General features: G+C 43.6%; 1 protein-coding gene across 4 annotated transcripts; it reads left to right on the top strand.

Moving 5' to 3' along the window:
* The first annotated feature begins 3,391 nt into the window (after positions 1-3,391).
* Positions 3,392-19,643, top strand: dnm2b (dynamin 2b). 4 transcript variants are annotated; one of them, XM_068592312.1, is made up of 20 exons: positions 3,392-3,798; positions 6,124-6,197; positions 6,449-6,598; positions 6,720-6,923; positions 7,956-8,054; positions 8,218-8,378; positions 8,577-8,719; positions 8,811-8,946; positions 9,430-9,497; positions 12,006-12,144; positions 13,051-13,137; positions 13,296-13,366; positions 13,743-13,797; positions 15,652-15,762; positions 16,027-16,136; positions 16,226-16,337; positions 17,104-17,271; positions 17,414-17,640; positions 18,201-18,446; positions 18,698-19,643. In XM_068592312.1, the coding sequence occupies exons 1-20, from the start codon at positions 3,638-3,640 to the stop codon at positions 18,762-18,764; spliced, it is 2,589 nt and encodes an 862-aa protein (XP_068448413.1). In that variant the 5' UTR covers positions 3,392-3,637; the 3' UTR covers positions 18,765-19,643. The 4 variants fall into 4 exon arrangements, with proteins under 4 accessions (XP_068448413.1, XP_068448412.1, XP_068448411.1 ...); XM_068592311.1 differs by having other exon boundaries at positions 18,695-19,643; XM_068592310.1 differs by lacking the exon at positions 12,006-12,144 and adding an exon at positions 10,928-11,066.
* The last annotated feature ends 601 nt before the right edge of the window (positions 19,644-20,244 follow it).

The following is a 20,244-nucleotide window of genomic DNA, read 5'->3' as shown; positions in this document are numbered from 1 at the left end:
ACACTGAAAACCTTTATGCGATACTTTAACAAACAATAATATTGTATTCACTTTGTATATATGAATCAAATGCAGTACAATTATTATCTCAAAACAGGTCTGTGCTGCTGTTTATGAATACATGTGTACTAGCTTTGCAGTTTATTACTATTTACCTATTTCAGAGGCGTCACGACCGGGTGAAAGAGGCAGAGACTCACGAGCAGAGGAAACAGACAGGAGGCCGGGTGGAGGGCAAAATCCAAAAGGTATTTTACTCAACAAAGTCACAAACAAAGATCAAGACTGGTACGGAAAACAAACGCTAGAAAACACACATAATGTAAGGTGTTGCAAGAGGTCTGTTCATATTGTTTTTGTCTCACACAGCTGCATAACTGAGCTAAAACTATGAACAATAACACAAGCAGGTACTAGCAATAAATACATACTTTACTTGAGTGTAGCACTTTTCTGCTACTTACTATACTATTGTACTTTAACTTCACAACATCTACTGACTACTACAGTCAATAGATACAGTAAGATTCAACATCTGATAAGTTGACATACTTTTACAAGTATTTTTCATAGATGATAAATACTTGTAGAGTGGATACAATTAGCTTCATTTTGACCAGCTGCAACATGAAAGTTAAGCAGATACAATATGAGAACAGCTGGTACATCTTAAACCAGCTATAGATATGTAACAGCCAAACAACTCAAGCTGGTATGTGTGCAGGCAATTTTAATCCAGATCAGGAATCAAGGTATGTACAGGTAAAGTAAATGTACCTCATGGCTATTGCAGAAAACAAATGCGGAAAGTATGATAGTCCAGTGGGAACAAAGAGACGGTGAAAACAGAGATGGGCGATGGATGTATGGAGACAAGCTTCCAAAATTAAAAACTGCGTTATGCGTGGGTTTTGGTCCTTCTGTCACACCTCTAACCTTCTGGCTTTCTACCCTCACGCAGAAGATAGACACGTCACAATCAGGAGATCCGACCCTGCAGTTCAGCAGACAACAGAATCATCGACAACCCGTACAGTTCTCTATTCAGGTGACCTTGTGACCTCCGGTGGTCACTTGCTACTGCTAACAAACAGCTGCTGTTCACGCCTCCCTGAATCACACTTCTACTGAACAAACAAACACCGACACAACCTCTGCCTTTACGCGTGAATCTTGAGGATGTAACTCGGCTGACGGCATGTATGCTTCAACAGCTTAAACTGTTGTCTCTTGGTTGCAGAACTGACCGCCATTGTGGTTGTGTGTCTGGCGTTGTTACTGCTGGTGCTCGTATTGATACTGTGCAAACACAGACTCCCCAGGACACAAGGTGAGGGTTGTAAATATGGCCGAAAAAGAAATGATGCCGAATAACTGAATTAAAAAAGCAAACATACATAGAAAGCTTAACTTGAACATCAGTTTGACTTCCCACTCAAATGTTCTTGTTCCCAGTGTGTTGTGCTGCAGGGGGATCGTCAGAGCAGAGGACACACGATGGACACGACACAGCGGTGTGTGTGTTTGTGTTTACGAGTTTGTATATGCGCACAACAATTGCATCTATCACACTGCTCCCCTTCTTCCTCTTCAGGAAAATCAAGAAGATCACCACTATGACGAGATACGGATGCTGAACCAGCCGGCGAGCTCAGGAGACGCACTGATGTCTGTTTACGCAACTGTCAACGCTCCCGCGGACCAGCTCCACTACGCCAGCGTCAGTTTCCAGAAGGCCTCTGTCTCTGTCTCTCCAGATGCACCGACTGACACAGATAAAAACCGCTCAGTGGCCTGTGACTACTCCTCTGTCAGTAGGTCTCAGGGTGTCGCCCATCCTCCAGCAGCAGAGCAGGCTCTCTATTCAACAGTCAGGGAGTCACGAGACAGACAGACTTTCACCTGCAGGTCCACTGAGTAGTTACAGGCAAACATGTTGTGAGGGATTTGTATTCGTTCTATTGGACCGACATACACCCAGAATGAAGAAAAGTAGACATTTTTGAGTGATGAACCCTATGATTTTGAATAAATGTAGTTTACTGGTTTGTAAATCATGATCTGCTCATTCATTAGTATTTGTGTAGCTAATAATGTGACTTATTAATGTAAACATGCTCTGAATATGATATATGTTTTGTTTAGGTCAGTCAATGAAAGTAAAACTTTATTAGAAAACGTTTTTATTTATCAAATTATAGTATTGTTTTTGAAAACCAATTCTGGTGGTTGCTACTGTTTTCAATTTTTGCTGTAAACAAACACAATTAAGTGACAGAAAACATTCAGTGTCATCTCTTTCAGTTAATATTGACCCATTAGAGCTCGTAGGTGATAGACAGCCAGTGTCCAGCATTGTGTGTATTAAATACAGTATGAGAATAAGAACACGTGTCGTCTTTACCTTGTGTTGCTTTGCAGCGCCCTCCTCTGGTGGAGCAGGGGATCAGCCGGTGCTTGGCTGGTGAGACGACTCTCCAGCCTCAGCTGTCACAAATGTGATCAATATCCACAATTACCTTTACCTGTGACCGAAAAAAACAGCGATTGTCTCTTATTGGTGTTTGAGGCTCATTTATGGGATTATAATGTACTATAACAGTGATACAGATGCATTATATAATAATTATTACCAGTATGGGAATTATAATATACATATGGTACTAAAGTGACAATTACTAAGTATATTAAGTACTTGACGACATAGGTTATTATATAATGCTTTTTAATGTGTTGTGATTATTGTTATTGACACAATTCAGCTCCTCGCTGTGTGTCAGTCACGCCCTCCTCATCAGTCTAACTCCATTCACCTGTTCACTCACCTGCCTCTGATCATTAATCAAGCCTCTATACAGACTCCTGCCTCCCACACGCAGTTTGCCAGGTTGTTCTTCAGTTTTCCATGCCTGCAATCGTGTGTGTTGCATTTGGGTCCAATTATGGTCGTTTACAGTTATGAAGCATCATTAATCTGTGTCAGTGCTTATAACTTTATTTATGCACTGCTATAGGCAGATTATAACGCATTATACATGTGGTTATACGAGAGGGAGGTCAGGACACCTTTTGAGGGCATTTAGATACACGACGAATTATTCTAAGAAGAAAAAACGGTTTCAATATTAATGTTTTAATTTTGATGAACCAAATTTAAGTAAAAAGTTGCAAAAACGGTTATAAAAATTATAGTAAAATAAAGGAACCCCTTCAGAAGTTTTTTTTTTTTTTTTTACATTTTTCTTTGCATTGCAAGTCTAAAAACTGTATCGTACAACTGATGACATGTATATTGACGTCCCAGCTGACCAATGGGAGAGGGAAGTGACGCCGGGGGCGGAGCCACAATCTCCGGCGGAGGCTGGGTGTCGCCTGACCGGATGATGACAGAAGTTATTGGTTTATTTGTTGCTACTTTTATCATGCACTCACTCAGACAATAAGCTCGCTGGTGTTCTGGAGCCTGTCGGGACTGTTGACTCTGAACTTCCTCGTGTTTTGATCAAACAAACCCACCGAGGCTGCGGCAGACTGCGGTGACATCTGGGAACTTTTGGTTTGGAGAGCGACCCCTTGGCTCCAGTTTGACCAGGGAGCAGAGCAGGGTAGAGCCCGCTGGGCAGACCGAGGTGCCGCGATGGGAAACCGGGGGATGGAAGATCTAATTCCCCTCATCAACAAACTCCAGGACGCCTTCAGCTCCATCGGCCAGAGCTGCAACTTGGACCTGCCGCAGATAGCGGTCGTCGGCGGCCAGAGCGCAGGGAAGAGCTCCGTGTTGGAGAATTTCGTCGGGAGGTTGTACCGTTAATATGGATTCATCTGACGTGCATGTGATTTGTTTTCCTTCTCTGACTGTACTTTGTGGCCCTTGTTGTTCTTTTAAGACAAGCCGCGCCGAGTTTTTGTGTGAAAGTCGCCAACTAAGCACTTGGTTACGCGCTGCGTGTCGGTGCCTCCCAGTTCCTCACGTTTTTTCTTTTTTTCTTTACGGATTCTTTCCATTTTGGAGCCGAGCTATTTACTGTCCATAATTACGAATGTTACGCTGAAGAAAAGAGCTGTTGATTGAGAAATGGAGAAAAACTTAGGCGAAATTGGTTTAAAATGTGTGTGTAAAAAAAAAGGGATGTTAGTCTAGAGCTCCTAGATTGACAAACAATAACTTTTCATTAACACAGATCTGTTCAGTCGCTGATTCATAACTGGCCCAGTCTGTCAAACATTGACAAAGGTTGTTTTTCTTGAGACGGTGGTTGTAAATACATCTTTATAGACCTCAAATTACAAAGCGAAGGTGAGGTCAATGTTTTACTTTTAAGGGCGAGGTAGACTGCAAAAAGATTGTTGGCCGGTTTCACGAGGTCACTGTGAAATAGATAAAGTATTGACGGAGGCAGCACAAATTAAATCACTCACTGCATGCCTTCAGTGCTGAATTTCTTCGTGAGGTTGATGAATGAGTCAAAAGGAATTTGAATGAGTTGCGTGGACCCCATTTGATGAGAAACAGAGGCAAACCAACTGCTCCATTTATTGCATATGTTAGGATCACACTGCTTAAACAAATAGAGAAAATTATCACTGAGCCAGTTTGTCTGGCAGTTAAAACAAGCCTCGAGGAACATCTATCTGCTAGGGAAGGGAAGGGGAAGGAGCCGCCATACAGGCCTAATCTACTGAAGACATCCGGAGCAGCTTTGTGTTTGTATCTCCTGGTGAAGGTGGCCAGAAAAAGGGAACACTTGTCACTTCTCTCCATGATTTCACTTGTTGTCCAAGAGATAGGGAATGTTGATTAGCCCGCCATGTCTCCTTTTTTTCCTGTTGCCTTTTGTCTCTGAGTCCCAAGCAGTGGCTGGGGGAGACAGTAGGGGCATTGATGCGTTTGTGCTGGGGTCATCAGTGATGTCACCAGCTGCACTGTCATGTGTATATGACACACTGGGTACCAGATACCCACAGAAGGCTATTTAGCCGTCTGCGTCTTTGTTAATTAGCCGGGTGACGTTGGCTCGTGAGATCAGTTTCTTCTTTTATTTTAACTTGAGTGGGTTTTATTCAGTCAGTGCTGCGACTCGGTGATATTTTTGGTTCTCAACCCGTGCGAAGGGACTCCTCCGATGGGTCACAAGGCGATGAACGAGAAGAAAAGACAAAAATTTGATGAAACCAGAAATATGGGACATTTTTGACCCAAACAATGAATCAATACTCAAAAACTGCTGTCGATGAATGTGGATACTCACCAATGAGTCAACTTGTTTCAGCTTTAGATGGAAACCAATGATTCAGACTATAACATGTAAAAAGGAGAGCCCACATCCACACATTAAGGGCCCGTAACCAGCGACTGTTTGGTTGGGATGTTTACTGGCTGAATGACACAATGATTTCATTGATTAACCTTCTTGTTGGTCAACGTATTATTCATGTTGTGCTTTCATAAGTGACAGGAAGAGATGAGGAAAGAGGATGGGAATCACTGTTGTGTAACATCCTGACTGCTCTGTCAGCAGTGGACAACAGGCACTGTGTGTGCGTGTGTGTGTGTGTGTGCGTGTGTGTGTCTGTGTGTGTGTGTGGCCTGCTTAACTTGTACTGAAACTCAGTCGCTGCTGCTGACCCTGCAGAGACAGAAGGACAGACATTTTCTCATCATAGCCTGGAGACATGTGTCGTCGTTGACCTGGAAATGATCACAACTCTATTGAACATGAGTTTCCATTCTGATGAACATGTATGTGATGAGAAGGAGAAACTGAGACATGTTTCTTTCTCTTTGCACCATTTATAATGAACGGGGTCGTAAGTCGATCTTTTCCTCGCATCAATTATGCATCTGTGTACTGAGGAATCACTTTTAGAGCTTGTGCTCTTATTTTGGTAAAATCTGACACGCATTCAGTAGACAAAGTGCTTCAGAGATTTTTTTTCCCCCTAGTTCATATTTATTCGCCGAAAAAGAGTATCATGTTGCTGAATTATAAATCAGGGATAAATGTAAGTGTGCTTGATTTATCTTGCTCTTATTTTAACATTTGATGTGACCTATTGTAATAATATCCTGGTCCCAAATCGGTCTGTTTTGTAGTGAACCTTTCCTCTCATGTTCTCTCTCAGGGACTTCCTGCCCAGAGGATCTGGCATCGTCACCCGTCGTCCTCTCATCCTCCAGCTGGTTAACTGTAAAGCAGGCGAGTTATATATATAACCATCGAAATGTAAACATGTTTTTTGTTTAAAGTACAGTAAAATGCAGATTATCAATAGTTTACTACAACATGCTTTATGAAATGAAAGATGCAATTTCACTCCTTTAAAGTTCCTGCACTGCCCCTCTTTGTGCCATCTGGATCTGTCCCCAAATGTAACGTATCTGTTTCTATATTCATCTCCCAGCCATCACTCGGCCTCACCCCTGTCTTGAACTCTTTTCTCCATGCAGAGTATGCAGAGTTCCTCCACTGCAAGGGGCGTAAATTTGTGGACTTTGACGAAGTCCGCCTGGAGATTGAAGCGGAGACGGACCGGATCACCGGATCCAACAAGGGCATCTCCTCCATCCCCATCAACCTCCGTGTCTACTCTCCTAATGGTAACACACACACACACACACACACACACACACACACACACACAACTCTGTTTTCTAGATGCAAGTGTTTCAATCTTTAATTGATTCCTCTCCGGCCTGCCGCCCCATCAACACCCCTCAGTGCTGAACTTGACCTTGATCGACCTTCCGGGGATGACCAAAGTGGCCGTGGGGGACCAGCCTGTGGACATCGAGCACCAGATCAGGGAGATGCTGATGCAGTTCATCACCAAGGACAGCTGTCTGATCCTGGCCGTCACCCCGGCCAACATGGACCTGGCCAACTCCGATGCCCTCAAGATATCCAAGGAGGTGGACCCTCAAGGTCAGCGGACGTTGTGAGACTTTGAGGCCTCAAGTTAATCTGTATGCCTTGATACCCTTTCTCTGGATATTTCTCTATTTTTTTCTTTTTGCTTTAATGTGGTACAAAACTAATTACTTTTGGCTGTATCTTGCAGCCATTATCACTCTTCTTTCTATTAATATTTGCCTCAGCGCAGAGGCCGGCTCGTCAGAATAATTAACAGTTACATTATTAAAAGACTTCATGGCAGCATAGATGTATTGAAAAAGATTAGTAGAGATGTATTTAAATGTAATCACCTTCGCCCTTCTTTCATTCAATCCTCAATATTTTATTAAAAGTACAGGTGTGTAATTGTAGAATATATCATAACTACAGCGCAGCAGTTTTCCCTTAACTTCACATCTAATGCCAACATCAGATAAAAAAATATTGTTTTATACTTTCACCAAATACGTGCCTTTTCTCAACCAGTCTCAGCTGTGTATTGTGTTTATTGCTAATGTGAGCGTTTTAAAGAAATAAGGTGGTGAACACACATTTTGCACATTTTTCAGCATTGAAGTAATTATATATCACATGAACTCAAATGGGATTTAGACAATTATTATAATTTTTAACGAACAAAACAAAAAATGAATATGCTCCCTCAAAGCCACTTAACTCTAGTCAGACAACATTTTACCTCGCTGATTGTCCTGAAACACACTTCATCCAAACAACAAAATATAACTCTGAATTTCTACTGTTCCAGCATTCACTCACTCTGGGTTCACAGTTCCAGAGAGATTGAATAATGAGGAGCAGATTTCTTTAAAAGTAACCACCGAAACGGCGACATCGAACATGAAAAAAGAGAAGGAAAAAAAACAGCTATTATTCACAGGTTTTCCTGTGTATCTAACGCATATACACAATCATTTTTGTGGGGGAAAAAAAAGCTTTAACTACCTAATAATATCATCAGATTATCTGTAAATCCTAAAATCCCTGTTTGACATTTAAATGTAGGAACTTGTGTATCATCAATATCATCCGTATCGTCTGTAGGTCTACGGACCATTGGTGTGATCACCAAACTGGACCTGATGGACGAGGGGACGGACGCACGAGACATCCTGGAAAACAAGCTACTGCCGCTCCGCAGAGGTGAGACCACACACACACACACACACACACACACACACACACACGTGTGCACGCACGCACGCTTACTTTAAATTCTCAACAGTCAGTTAGCTAAAAGCTAAACGCTGCCAACAGAGCGAACAACAGTCCTGACAGAGCTCACGGTGTGTGTATTTCTCTTGAGGCTACATCGGGGTGGTGAACCGCAGTCAAAAGGACATCGACGGAAAGAAAGACATTCGCGCTGCTTTGGCTGCAGAGAGGAAGTTCTTCCTGTCCCACCCCGCATACCGACACATTGCCGAACGCATGGGCACGCCACACCTGCAGAAGACCCTCAATCAGGTAGGATTGTGTATCGGTGCTGCACTGGACTGAAAATACACTCATCCATTGAGCAAGGAAGTGAGTGTGTGTTTTTTTCCCCTGAATGCTCTCCTAAATAAGCACTCATGAAAAAAAATAAAAACGCAGCACTAAAATGGTTCCGTAAGTCATAGGTGATAAAGAAGCAGAGTACAACTTTTGTGTCTTTCTTCCCAGCAACTTACCAACCACATCCGTGACACGTTGCCAGGCTTGCGCAGTAAGCTGCAAAGCCAGGTGTTATCACTGGAGAAGGAGGTGGAGGAGTACAAGAACTTCCGCCCCGACGACCCCACACGCAAGACCAAGGCCCTGCTCCAGTCAGTGCATGCACGGAGCGCCACACGAAGACACGCAAAGACATTATTTCAAGAAATGATGACATTTTTTTTGTCTTCTTGCGATGTTTAGGATGGTGCAGCAGTTCGGCGTGGACTTTGAGAAGTGCATTGAGGGATCTGGGGATCAGGTGGACACCTCCAACCTGTCCGGTGGAGCAAAGATCAACCGCATCTTCCATGAGCGCTTCCCCTTCGAGCTAGTGAAGGTGACTTTTTCTATTTTCTATAAATGATCTTTAATAAATGAAGTAGTCTGGTAGTGCTTTTAATGTAATTGTATGATAGTTATGAATTTTGGCAGGTTTTGACTTTAAGCCACATTATTTTTACATTTGTCTTTTCATTAGGGGAGGAATTGCTCTCTTTTATTTTCTTGTGAACTGAAAAACCAACCGTGTCAAAGGATTGTTTGTTTCTAACAAGTGTTCTCACAGTTAAGTTCATAATGTGCTGTTTTGTATTCACAGTACTGATGTGGCAATATTTACAAACACTGATGTTATACTGTAACTATGTTGCCTAAGCGCTCATAAATCCAACGCTAGGAAAGGCAACACAAACCACAGCCGATCCATCCCGACTGCCTGGCCTCATGTTAGCCCGTGTGTCGGTGTATGCTGGTCAATGAGGAGACTTCATGCTGCTTAAAACAAATACAATCTAAGCCTTTTTTTTGCCCTGTGTCTTAGATGGAGTTTGATGAGAAGGAGCTGAGGAGAGAGATCAGTTACGCCATCAAGAACATTCACGGAGTCAGGCAAGCTGGAAAACATTGCATCACATGTGTCTATGCTGTCTTGAAGTCTTCCAGCTTCTTCCCTGTTTATTCGTGTCCATTCAGCTTTATAAAGACTCACAGTCTTCTCTGTCTTAAGGTGTTAGTGTGTGCCTTGTTTTTCATGTCCCCCTTTAAAGGGTCACTTTTGTTTATTTCGACCTGGACCCTATTTCCTTATGTTTTTTTGTTGAAGTGACTCGTGGGGACAACCGTTTTTCTAACTTGGTCGGGTATTGAGCGACAGCGCTGCAGGCGCTCGACGGGCTGCAATGTAACTCAGAGCAACTGTTCACGGTCAACGTGCGTCCACGAAAAGTGCGTCCAAGTGTCTGAGAACTTTATGGAAAGTAACCTGCAGAGAAATGGAATATTTGTCTTCAGCTTTAGCTTCATCTGGCCTGTTTGTTTTTGTGAGTCTCGCTTGGAAAAGTCTCTCTGAAATCCATCACAGCTCAATACAGACATGACATTAAAACTTTTTAGATGGTGCCATGCCACACGTTCTATCCTCGAACACAACACGCTCTGACAACACCGGCATTCCTCTCTGCAACTCGCACTGGCAACAAGGAATGTCGTGGAGAGGTCGGCAACCTTAGGCACGCTTAAAAAAGAGAGATTCTTGCAATTGCTAAAGTTCCCTCTCTCATCAGCGTGCCAAATGACCTCTTTCGGAGTTGTACGGTAGTTTATTTTTATGTTTTTACCCCATACACACACTCCACAAAGACTGGACTATCCTTTATATGATTGGGACCCTTTTTGTCCAGTGGTCTCAAATAATTTGTATTTGTTTATGTTTCTTTGTGGAATAAAATTACAGATCCGTTGTAGATTCCAATTTGGATGTGGTGTCATAATTAAACCTAGTGTTACTGTTGATATGTACGGCACACCAACTAACAAGAAAATGTAACACACCATATTTAAAAGGTTTGCCAACCCTTAAAATAACAATCTGAGCCTTCCAGTGGCAAAAACAAGCACTCTTAGTGGATGTACTATGACGGTGAGGAATTGCCCCGGGCGATGCATTGCAGGCCATTCAGCGGCTCCCGTCTGCAGCGCTGTCGCTCAATACGGGATCAAATAAAATAATTGGTTGTCCCCATTAGTCATTCAGACAAAAACATGGGAAACAGGGCCCAGGTTGAAACAAACCAAAGCTACCCTTTAAGTGTGCCGTCTCTTCCGTCTGTCTTTGTTCTCTTTTATCCGTTTAATTTGTTTCTTTCGTCTCCCTGGCTGCTTGTTAGCCTTACAGCGCTCTTCCACTCTATTTGTTCCAGTTTTTCTTTCACTACTGCTCATTTGGTCCTCGTCAGTGTGTGCCTGTCTCTTTCTCGTGTCTCTCTACTCCCCTCTCCTGCTCCACGTCTCCATGTCTGTCTTGTCTCTATGTCCTTCAGGACAGGCCTGTTCACCCCAGACTTGGCGTTTGAGGCCATAGTGAAAAAGCAGATCATTAAGCTGAAAGAGCCCTGTCTGAAATGCATCGACCTGGTCATCCAGGAGCTCATCAACACATTCAGACAGTGCACTAATAAGGTATCACTGCATGGTCTCCTGCCTGGCTGCCACACCTGTACTCCATACACGCCACAGAGACCAGTCAACTTTAGAGCGGCCAGAGGCAGCTGCTGTAGAAAGCAGCCGATCCAGTTTTACAGCCATGTCCTTTTGGACATCGTTTTGGCATCTGGGAATGGGGAAAAAAGGGGATGAATTCAAAAGGAAAGGTTGAGTTTTTTTTATGGTCCTGCTTTGACGTTCACTTGCATGAACATCAGTGGATGTACTTGAATGTCCTGGCTGGAGTTGTGTCTCTGAGAGGCTGTGTGGTTAGAAACAGACGGGCTGTTACATGTCCCTGTACAGGTTCATTACAAAACAAGCTGCAGGCTTGGTTTTAGGCTACAGCTCAAACAAAACTAGTGCCGCAGTAATGCTTTGAGCTACATGCTGCAATCGGCACGCTGACATGACAATGGTTAGCAGCTATGACGATGTTCACCATCTTATGTTAGCGTCCTAACAATTTCTACGATCAAAGTAAAACATTGGTTTGTGTCAAAATGTGGACCAGATGGTGGCGCTGTAAAGATGATATGGCAATCCATCCAATAGTTGTCGAGGTATTTTATTCTGGACCAAAGTGGTCCACAAACTGACATTGCCATCCATCGAATCGTGATACTGGCATGGCTTGTAAGCTGTAAGCAGCCAAAAGGAAGATGAAAATGTGATAAACACCTGCAGCTTGTTTCTGTTCTGCACATGAAGTAGAACTAACTAAACACCTGTTTTTTTTTTCATGTTCCTCAATCTCCATCATCATTATTTTCCTTTTTGAGACACTATCTTTTTTCCCCAAACTACTATTTCTGCCATTGTTACCTTTTCCCTCATCATGGCCCGTGCTACACCTCCTCCTCCTCCTCCTTCACCTGACATTAAACCTCCAACTCCCATGATGCCTCACCACAGGACAGGCCTGTTCACCCCAGACTTGGCGTTTGAGGCCATAGTGAAAAAGCAGATCATTAAGCTGAAAGACCCCTGTCTGAAATGTGTCGACCTCGTTGTCAACGAGCTTGTCACCCTGATCAGGAAGTGCACTGAAAAGGTAAACGGGAACAGCGGAGCGACAGATGAATACAGAGAGAGAGAGAGAGAGAGAGTGAAGGGGAAAAAAGAAAAATGAGTGATGAAGAGCAGTCAAAGAAAGAAAAGGGGACTCACAAAAACTTAATCAACTAACTTGTCACTGTCTCCGATTGTTAATCGCTCCCCGTCACCGCTGCTCGAAGGCTTTACTCGGCCCACCTTTCCCTGTGGCTCCCTCCCTAATGACGAATCCATTCTGATCCTGGATCCCTACCAGCCCACTTACCCAATCAGCACTGCAACTGGTGATTTACGTAACAACCCCTCATCCTGCCTCACTTATTAAATCAGATCCCTGCTCTCACAGTAAGACATTTGGCTGCTTAAATTGGCACAACTTTTGGCTGTTTCCCACCCTGTCCTGTCAAGGGACGACGTAATCATCCTCTGATACACCTGTTTCTGCCCCACTGACACCAACAATGCAACCCCTCGTCCCCTGAAGCCCAACTCCAGCGGACCCTACCCAACCCTCATCTCTTTCTGGACTTTAACCTGATCTTTTTTCCCCATTTCCTCCCTGATTTGTTGAGACTCGGTATCAGCTTGAGATGATACTGTGCGAATGAATGCTCACTGTGTTCTTTCATTTTTTTAACTGCTTGATAGCGATCACAACATCCATATTGTAATCTCAAGCTGATATGGATCTCACTCGTGCATGCCTCCACAGTCTTAATGTGTCAAAATGTCCTGCCTCAAGGTGTTTATGTACTGCATCTCTGCTGTCAGTGGTTGGGTGTAGCTGCTTATGAGGATACTTAGTGTTTGCGGTGTTGTGCAAGTCTATACAGATGTGTGTCCTGTAATCTTGGTACCTGCAGCACTGTGTGTGTGTGTTTGTTGTCTGTGTGTGGGTCTACAGCTGGGATCCTACCCTCGACTGAGAGAAGAGACAGAGCGGATCGTCACCACCTATGTCAGAGAGAGAGACAGCAAGACCAAAGACCAGGTGTGTGTGTGTGTGTGTGTGTGTGTGTGTGTGTGTGTGTGCACGTGTGTGTGTGTGTGTGTGTGTGTGTGTGTGTGTGTGTGTGTGAAAGAAGCAGCCCACATTTGTATAATTTCACCTTTTTGTGTACATAACATGTTTAATGATCTGTGTCTTAGGTGTTGCTGTTGATTGACATTGAGCTCTCCTACATCAACACTAATCATGAGGACTTCATTGGATTTGCCAAGTAAGTTACTCAAGATACGTATTATTAAATAGTTTCATTAGGATCAAATATCTACAGCTGAAACAGAAGTAGGAGATTAACTGAGCAGACAATTAACAGAAAATTAATCTGCAACTTTTGATGTGCTGTTATTTATCATTGGTTTCATCTCCTGAAATTTGAGATTTTGATCCTTTTCTTGCCATTCATGACATAAAATCTTGACGTTTTCCGCTGTCAGCTGTATGAAATGAGCAACATATAGACCAAACTAACTAAGAAAACAATAATCATCAGGGACAGTGCTATCCATATAATAACATGTGCATTTGTTCGGTTGCCCCTTCGTCCACGGATGTGACACCAGAGTTTAAGGTATTGAATCTTTCTCTTGCAGTGCTCAGCAAAGAACGACTGCTAACGCCACGAAGAAGAGAGTCATGCCCAATCAGGTACCTCGCTTGTTTCCACAGACACGCCACATGAAGCGCTCACACTGCAGCGTCATAGCAGCCGCTTTCTCCTGCTGTTCTCTTATTTCTTGTTCTCGCTGTCGATGTCTCAGCCTGTCTCTCCTGTCATCGGTGCCCTTTTGTTGCTTCACATTTTTCACACTCTTGTCTGTGCCCCTGTTGTCTTTTCTCTTCATTTCCCTTTCCTCTTTCTCCTCCTCTGTTCCCGCTTTTATGTTTGGCCCAGGGAGAGATTCTTGTAAGTACCGTACCTCCTGCACCTCTTGACACTTCCTCTTTGGGTGGGTGGGGACTCAACGGTCATTCAGGCAATGTGGAAAAACCAAGATTTGGGCTTCTTAATGAAGAAGGTGGAAGCGGGAATATTTCACTCAACGATGCATCATGAGAACCGGATACCATGTTCCAAGATGGCAGCATTTCTTCCAGTTTTTGAAAGTTTCCCACCCAGCTAACATGCCAAAACTATTTTCTTCTCATACTGAAACTCATATGGATATGGTGGAACATAAGTAGCATGTCTTGTTATGTCTCCGATTCTTACACAGTGGTGTAAACAAATAACCTGCCTGGGTCAAAAAGTAAGCTGTAGCCAGTGAAATTCATGGTAGGAGTGACCACTTCAGCCCAAAGAGTCAGCCTGCAGACTCTCTGGTGTATATTGATGTGCGACCATTGAGTTTATTTAACTATCAAATACATGTGCGCAGACATAAGTGGAACTGAGTTCAACTCCTCCATCCGTTCATTTTCAAAGCATAATATAACCGGTCCACTCGTCTTCTCTTTGTCCCAGTATAACTAATTCACTAGTCTTCTCTGTGTCCCAGTATAACCAGTCCACTCGTCCCACTGCGCTCTTCAAATGTTTTGGACTGAATTAGGCTCCACCGTCACATCAGGTTTAAACAGTCTATAACAGCAGAAAGTCCTCAAATGTCTCACTGAAGGTAGAAGTTTAAACACAAACCTCACCGCTGGAGGATCCACCGAGCATGTTGGCATGTTGGCATGTTGGCATGTTGGCATGTGGGCATGTGAACATGTGGACATGTGGACATGTTGGTGAGACCCCGCGTGCCCTCACTGTCCGGGTCAGAATCATTTAACATGTGTACCAGCTGGTTCATTCATTCAGATAGACCCAACGTTATTTTTTAACAATGTCGAGGAACAACAATGCCGTTTCTAATGCTGCTATAACGCGTGTGTCATCCTTGATGTGAATGTGCCTGAAGTGGCCTCAGCCTCTGAACCAAAGACTGTGCCGCAAACACAAACATTTATGACGTCATCATGTCTCAAGCGTCACAATGTGGAGCTCCGCCCTCTTGCAGACACACCTGCAGCTCCTTCTGTGCAGCAGGTGGAATTTTGGTTTATCGGGACTTTTTCATGTGACTTTTGTTTATACTGGAACTGATGCGAAGTACAATAGTTACAATCAAAAGTATTTTTGTTTAAGTTACAGTAACAAAAAACAGAGTAATTTGTTGCTTCCACCTCTGATTATCCCTGTGTGTCTGTTGGCTTTGTCTTCCTGTCCGTCAGTCTGACACAGAGAGGGATGCAGAGAAGGTGATGTTCATGGAGCCTGTCGTCATGTCTTTACAGTCTCCACGTTTGTGGTGTATTTATGGGTTGATCTGACTGCACTGTGCTCTTTTTCTTTTCATGCAGAATACTGCTGCACCTGCATGACTGTTGTGCTGTATGCTGATGTACATACACTATACTCTGTCTTTCATGTGTTTCTGCTTGTCTGTTTGCTTTCTGTACATATGTTTTACCCCTCGTGTGTAGTTTCTTCAACTGTTGGGCTCTCCCATGCAGGTGATCCGCAGAGGCTGGCTCACGATCAACATCAGCATCATGAAGGGGGGATCCAAGGACTACTGGTTCGTCCTGACTGCTGAGTCTCTCTCCTGGTACAAAGACGAGGAGGTGAGGCTGCTTACGGGACAGTGAATGCCGGTGTATATTCACTCGCCCTATTTTATGTGAAAGTGAAGAATGGGGCTTGTTTTCAGAGATAAAAGTTCTGAGGAAAGTAAAGAGTTATTACTATAACGCTACAGTAAGTCTGTCGTCATCATTGTGTCAAAGGATCTTGTCGAACTCACTTAAAGTTCCTCTGGTGAGTTGACGGTTTATTTGCTCTCGTCGGCCTTCTTTTATATTTGTCATTGCATTACTGTGTTTTATTAGGAGAAAGAGAAGAAGTACATGCTGCCTCTGGACAACCTGAAGCTGAGAGATGTGGAGAAGGGCTTCATGTCCAGCAAACATGGCTTTGCCATCTTCAATACTGAACAGAGGTGTGGCTGCCATGACCTTCTATAAAACAATCGTCTTTAAGGTGTTTGTGCTGATATTTGGTTAATTTGTGTGTCTGTGTGTTTTACAGGAATGTGTATAAAGACCTGCGTCAGATTGAGCTAGCATGTGACACTCAGGAGGATGTTGACAGCTGGAAGGCTTCGTTCCTCAGAGCTGGTGTTTACCCAGAGAAGGACCAGGTACACACGAGCGCATTCACACTTTAAATACTGCGGGTGGTTCACAAGTTGTAATTACAAAGGATTCCAGTATTTATTGAAATGTGCTGTAAGGTATATTTAAAGATACACAGCACATTGTGACTAATGTTTACCAGAGAGATCCATCAGCTGTTTGCATATACTCGGGTAAGATTAGTTTGTGAACAAGGTTTTAAACTTAATTCTTTTTTTTTCTGTATTTTTATTTCAACGTAAATGTTTTCAGAGTACGTTTGCAGAGCACATTTTTTTCTTGGCAATACACTGTCCCACAACCAGTAGTTGTTCATGATCAAAAATACGGGTTTAGTGTGGATGAAAGGCTGAAAAAAAATACATAATGTGGCTTAAACTGTGTTTGCATTGCACTGTGGACAAACTTTGAAGCAGTGGTCGTGGGCTCAGCCCTAAGTTCTTACATATTTATTTATAACAGCAAATGGTCTATCAGTCCACCATTTTAAAGTAAAAAAATAATACTTTTTGTTATTTGATTTAATTGAAAAACTCTGATTTCTGCTTCATCGTCACTGTGCATTGATTTTCATTTCAAACCAGAACAAAGTGCACAAACTGATGCCTCACAAAATAGTGTCTAACATGTGCAGACAACGGTGTGTCCATGGAGGAATCCATCGTTCATAGCCATCTGAGGGTGAAAATACATTTGAAGGGGTCCCGCCAACCAAACATCTCAGCGTCTGCGTCCCCTCACATCCCCCTCTCTTGTCTTGATCTCCTCCAGCCTGAGAACGAAGATGCAATGAATCCCAGCGACACGGTGTCCATGGACCCGCAGCTGGAGCGGCAGGTGGAGACCATCCGCAACCTGGTGGACTCGTACATCGGCATCGTCAACAAGTCCATCAGAGACCTCATGCCCAAGACCATCATGCACCTCATGATCAACAGTGTACGTGTTCTGTGTTGTTGTTGTTGTTGTTGTTTTTTACCACCTGTCACACTCTAAATCCACAGCGATATGAGATCTTTTATCAATAACATGGGTGCCTTTCTGTCTCCCTATTAACTTCCCTTTTGTCTCCCATCTGCAGGCGAAGGACTTCATCCACTCTGAGCTGCTGGCCTACCTGTACTCGGCCGGGGACCAGGGCAGTTTGATGGAGGAGTCGCCAGAGCAGGCTCAGAGGAGAGATGAGATGCTGAGGATGTATCATGCTTTGAAAGAGGCGCTGGTCCTCATAGGAGACATCACCACCACCACTGTTTCTACCCCAGTGCCTCCACCAGTAGACGACAACTGGATTCCGAAGGACCCAAGGTGACAAACCTGATTCAACACAAATGCATCGGCCGATAATAGCTCACTGCAGACATATCGGTATCTGTGGCAACAGGCCAGAGTGCAGACATGGTAAACTACGTTTGAGGTATTGTGAAGTCACCAATATATACTTTGGCCACAGGAGGCCACTGCTGATGTTTCTACCGTCCCGTGTCCTGATTGTTACATATCCTGGTGGAGAAAAAAAAAAAGCTGTTATGTGTTTATGTAAAAACAAAATCCCCATCGGCTTAAAATATCAAGAATCTGTCGTGGCGATGCACAACAGTTATGTTGCATTCAGTCAGCAGCTTGCAGACTTTTATCTCTTAATCAGCATCACGTTATTTTTTTCACATATTTACACATACACACCAAAAAAGCCTCTGCTTCATGTTCTCAAATTACTCTCAAATAATATGTGCTTTCATTTAATAATAATTCATCACTATAAGCATCACCTTTGCATGAGTCGTCAATCAAATGTATGCATAAAACTATAATGTTATCGAACACGTGTACCGTCTTCACTCAAAAGCCTTGTCTCCATGTGTCAGTCCCCCACCGGCGTCCCGCCCTGCCACAGCAACGGCGGCCCCTCCCAGCCGACCCCCAGCGGTAAGGGGGCCTACCCCGGGCCCTCCACCTCCTCTCAACCCCTCGCCGGCATTCGGAGGACCGCCCGTGCCTTCGCGACCACCGGGCCAAACGGCCTACGCGGGCGATCCTAACTCTGGTATTATGCCTCTTGTCCCTTCCAGGCCGGCCCGCGTGCCTCCTGCACTGCCGCCCGGGATTCCCAGGTACAATAAACACACACACACACACACACACACACACACACACACACACACACACACACACACACAATGTGATGGCGGTCGTGTCTTTGGTATTGATGGAAGTTGTTGGGACAATTGGGACTGCTGCTGGTGAAGCCTTGTCCTGGAAGCTCTGGCTTTTGGTGTTTTGGGAATTTTTGGTGCATGACTATCTGATGATATTATTCCTTGCATGTTTCTCCTCTCCCTCTCCTCCTCTCTTCTTGCAGCAGAAGACCTCCGGCTGCTCCCAACCGACCCACTGTCATACGTCCTTCAGAGCCCTCCCTGCTTGACTAGACACACACAAATTTATATATATATATAAATTTAAAAAAATCTTTTTGTTTACATGTTTTTCTCCTGAGCAGAAATAGTCATCATTTTTCATGAATATTCTTAGAACTACAAACGTTGTCATACTGTAACTGGTAATCTGATGCTGTTTCAGTCTGTGCATTTCATAAACATTATATATGTACTTTTGACTTCATGTGTTGGTAGCTTTTTTAACAAAGAATATTATGACATTCTCTGCATTTAGTGTTATGAAAAGGGATTTATTTGATGACGTTATTGACTTTAAAATTATGAACCAGCAAGTCATCTTTTGCCGTTTCATTTGATATGAAATGTGTCTTAAAACGATTCACAACTTTTATATAATGGTAAGAAAACTACTTTAGTGGTAATGTTTTTGTCAGTTGTGTACTTGCTAACGTTTTGTCAGTAATCTTACACACTAAGCACCTCATTCAGTTATCAGCACTTTCCGATAAAGTTTTCTTTCTTCATTGTTGGTAGATTTTTCAAAGCTTTCAAATGAGCTTATTAAATTCACACTGACCAATGGACTTTGTAAGCTTCAATATTTTTGGCTAATTACGTTATGAGATCTTTCAGTTATTGGTTTTAGTGTTTCTCTTGTGGACCAATTAAAATGAGACACAGTGAGAAGAAAGAAAGCTCAGGTGTCTTGTAGTGTATTCGTGATAGTTTTGCAGTAGTTCAGGTGAAAGTCCCGACCGTGACCTCCGACCTGCTCATTCGTAAAGACATATGTATCCAAGTGCCTTGAGCAAAACATATTTTGTAATTGCTCATCACCTTAATGATAAAAAAAAAAAGGCTCACGATTGAAAAAGGGCCATCAGAAGGTGTGTAAAGGGATGGACTCAATAAAGGAATAGAAAAAGAAGGTGTGGTGGTCGCCGCTTGTTCTTGCTGTTCGACATTCTTGGCTTCATTTCTTTCCTCAAATTCTCATGCACCGCCAAGCCTTTCTTTGTCTGTTTTGTTGTCCACGCACACAACAGTGAACATGGAGTACATGTAGTACACGTACTATATGTAGTACATGGACCTGCTGTCGCCGTATGTGACTGTCAGCGTACACTTCAGTGAGTATTACACAACAGAGTTCAAGCCAGGCCCTTTTGACTTGCATGATAGCCAAATGAAGACAGCCGTGCAGAACGAGAACGTTTCACTTTCCTGTGTGCAGCCTGGCATGACCTCCCCCTCCTTCCTTCCTCCCCGTATGATGGAGCTGTGGGTTACCTTGGTAACCGCGGTTGCCAATGGCAACACACAGTAAAGACAGCGTTGCTCAGAGCCGCGCTGGATTGACTGAAGGGATGCAATCACCCCCGTGCTCCAGAGGCCTTTTCCTTCTCCGTGCCGTCTGTCAGCTGCTGCTCGTCCACTTGGGAGCAGAAAGTGAGCAGAGACGTCTTTGCATGGTTTTCTCCCACAGGCGACCTCCACACGTCCCATCTCG

Source organism: Clinocottus analis, unplaced genomic scaffold (genome assembly GCF_023055335.1).
Source record: "Clinocottus analis isolate CAN_PGR_092001 unplaced genomic scaffold, fCliAna1.0.p SCAF_27, whole genome shotgun sequence".
In the NCBI taxonomy this organism is placed as follows: Eukaryota; Metazoa; Chordata; class Actinopteri; order Perciformes; family Cottidae; genus Clinocottus; species Clinocottus analis.
Note: the sequence above shows the minus strand (reverse complement) of the source record. Positions and strands in the feature narration are given on the sequence as shown.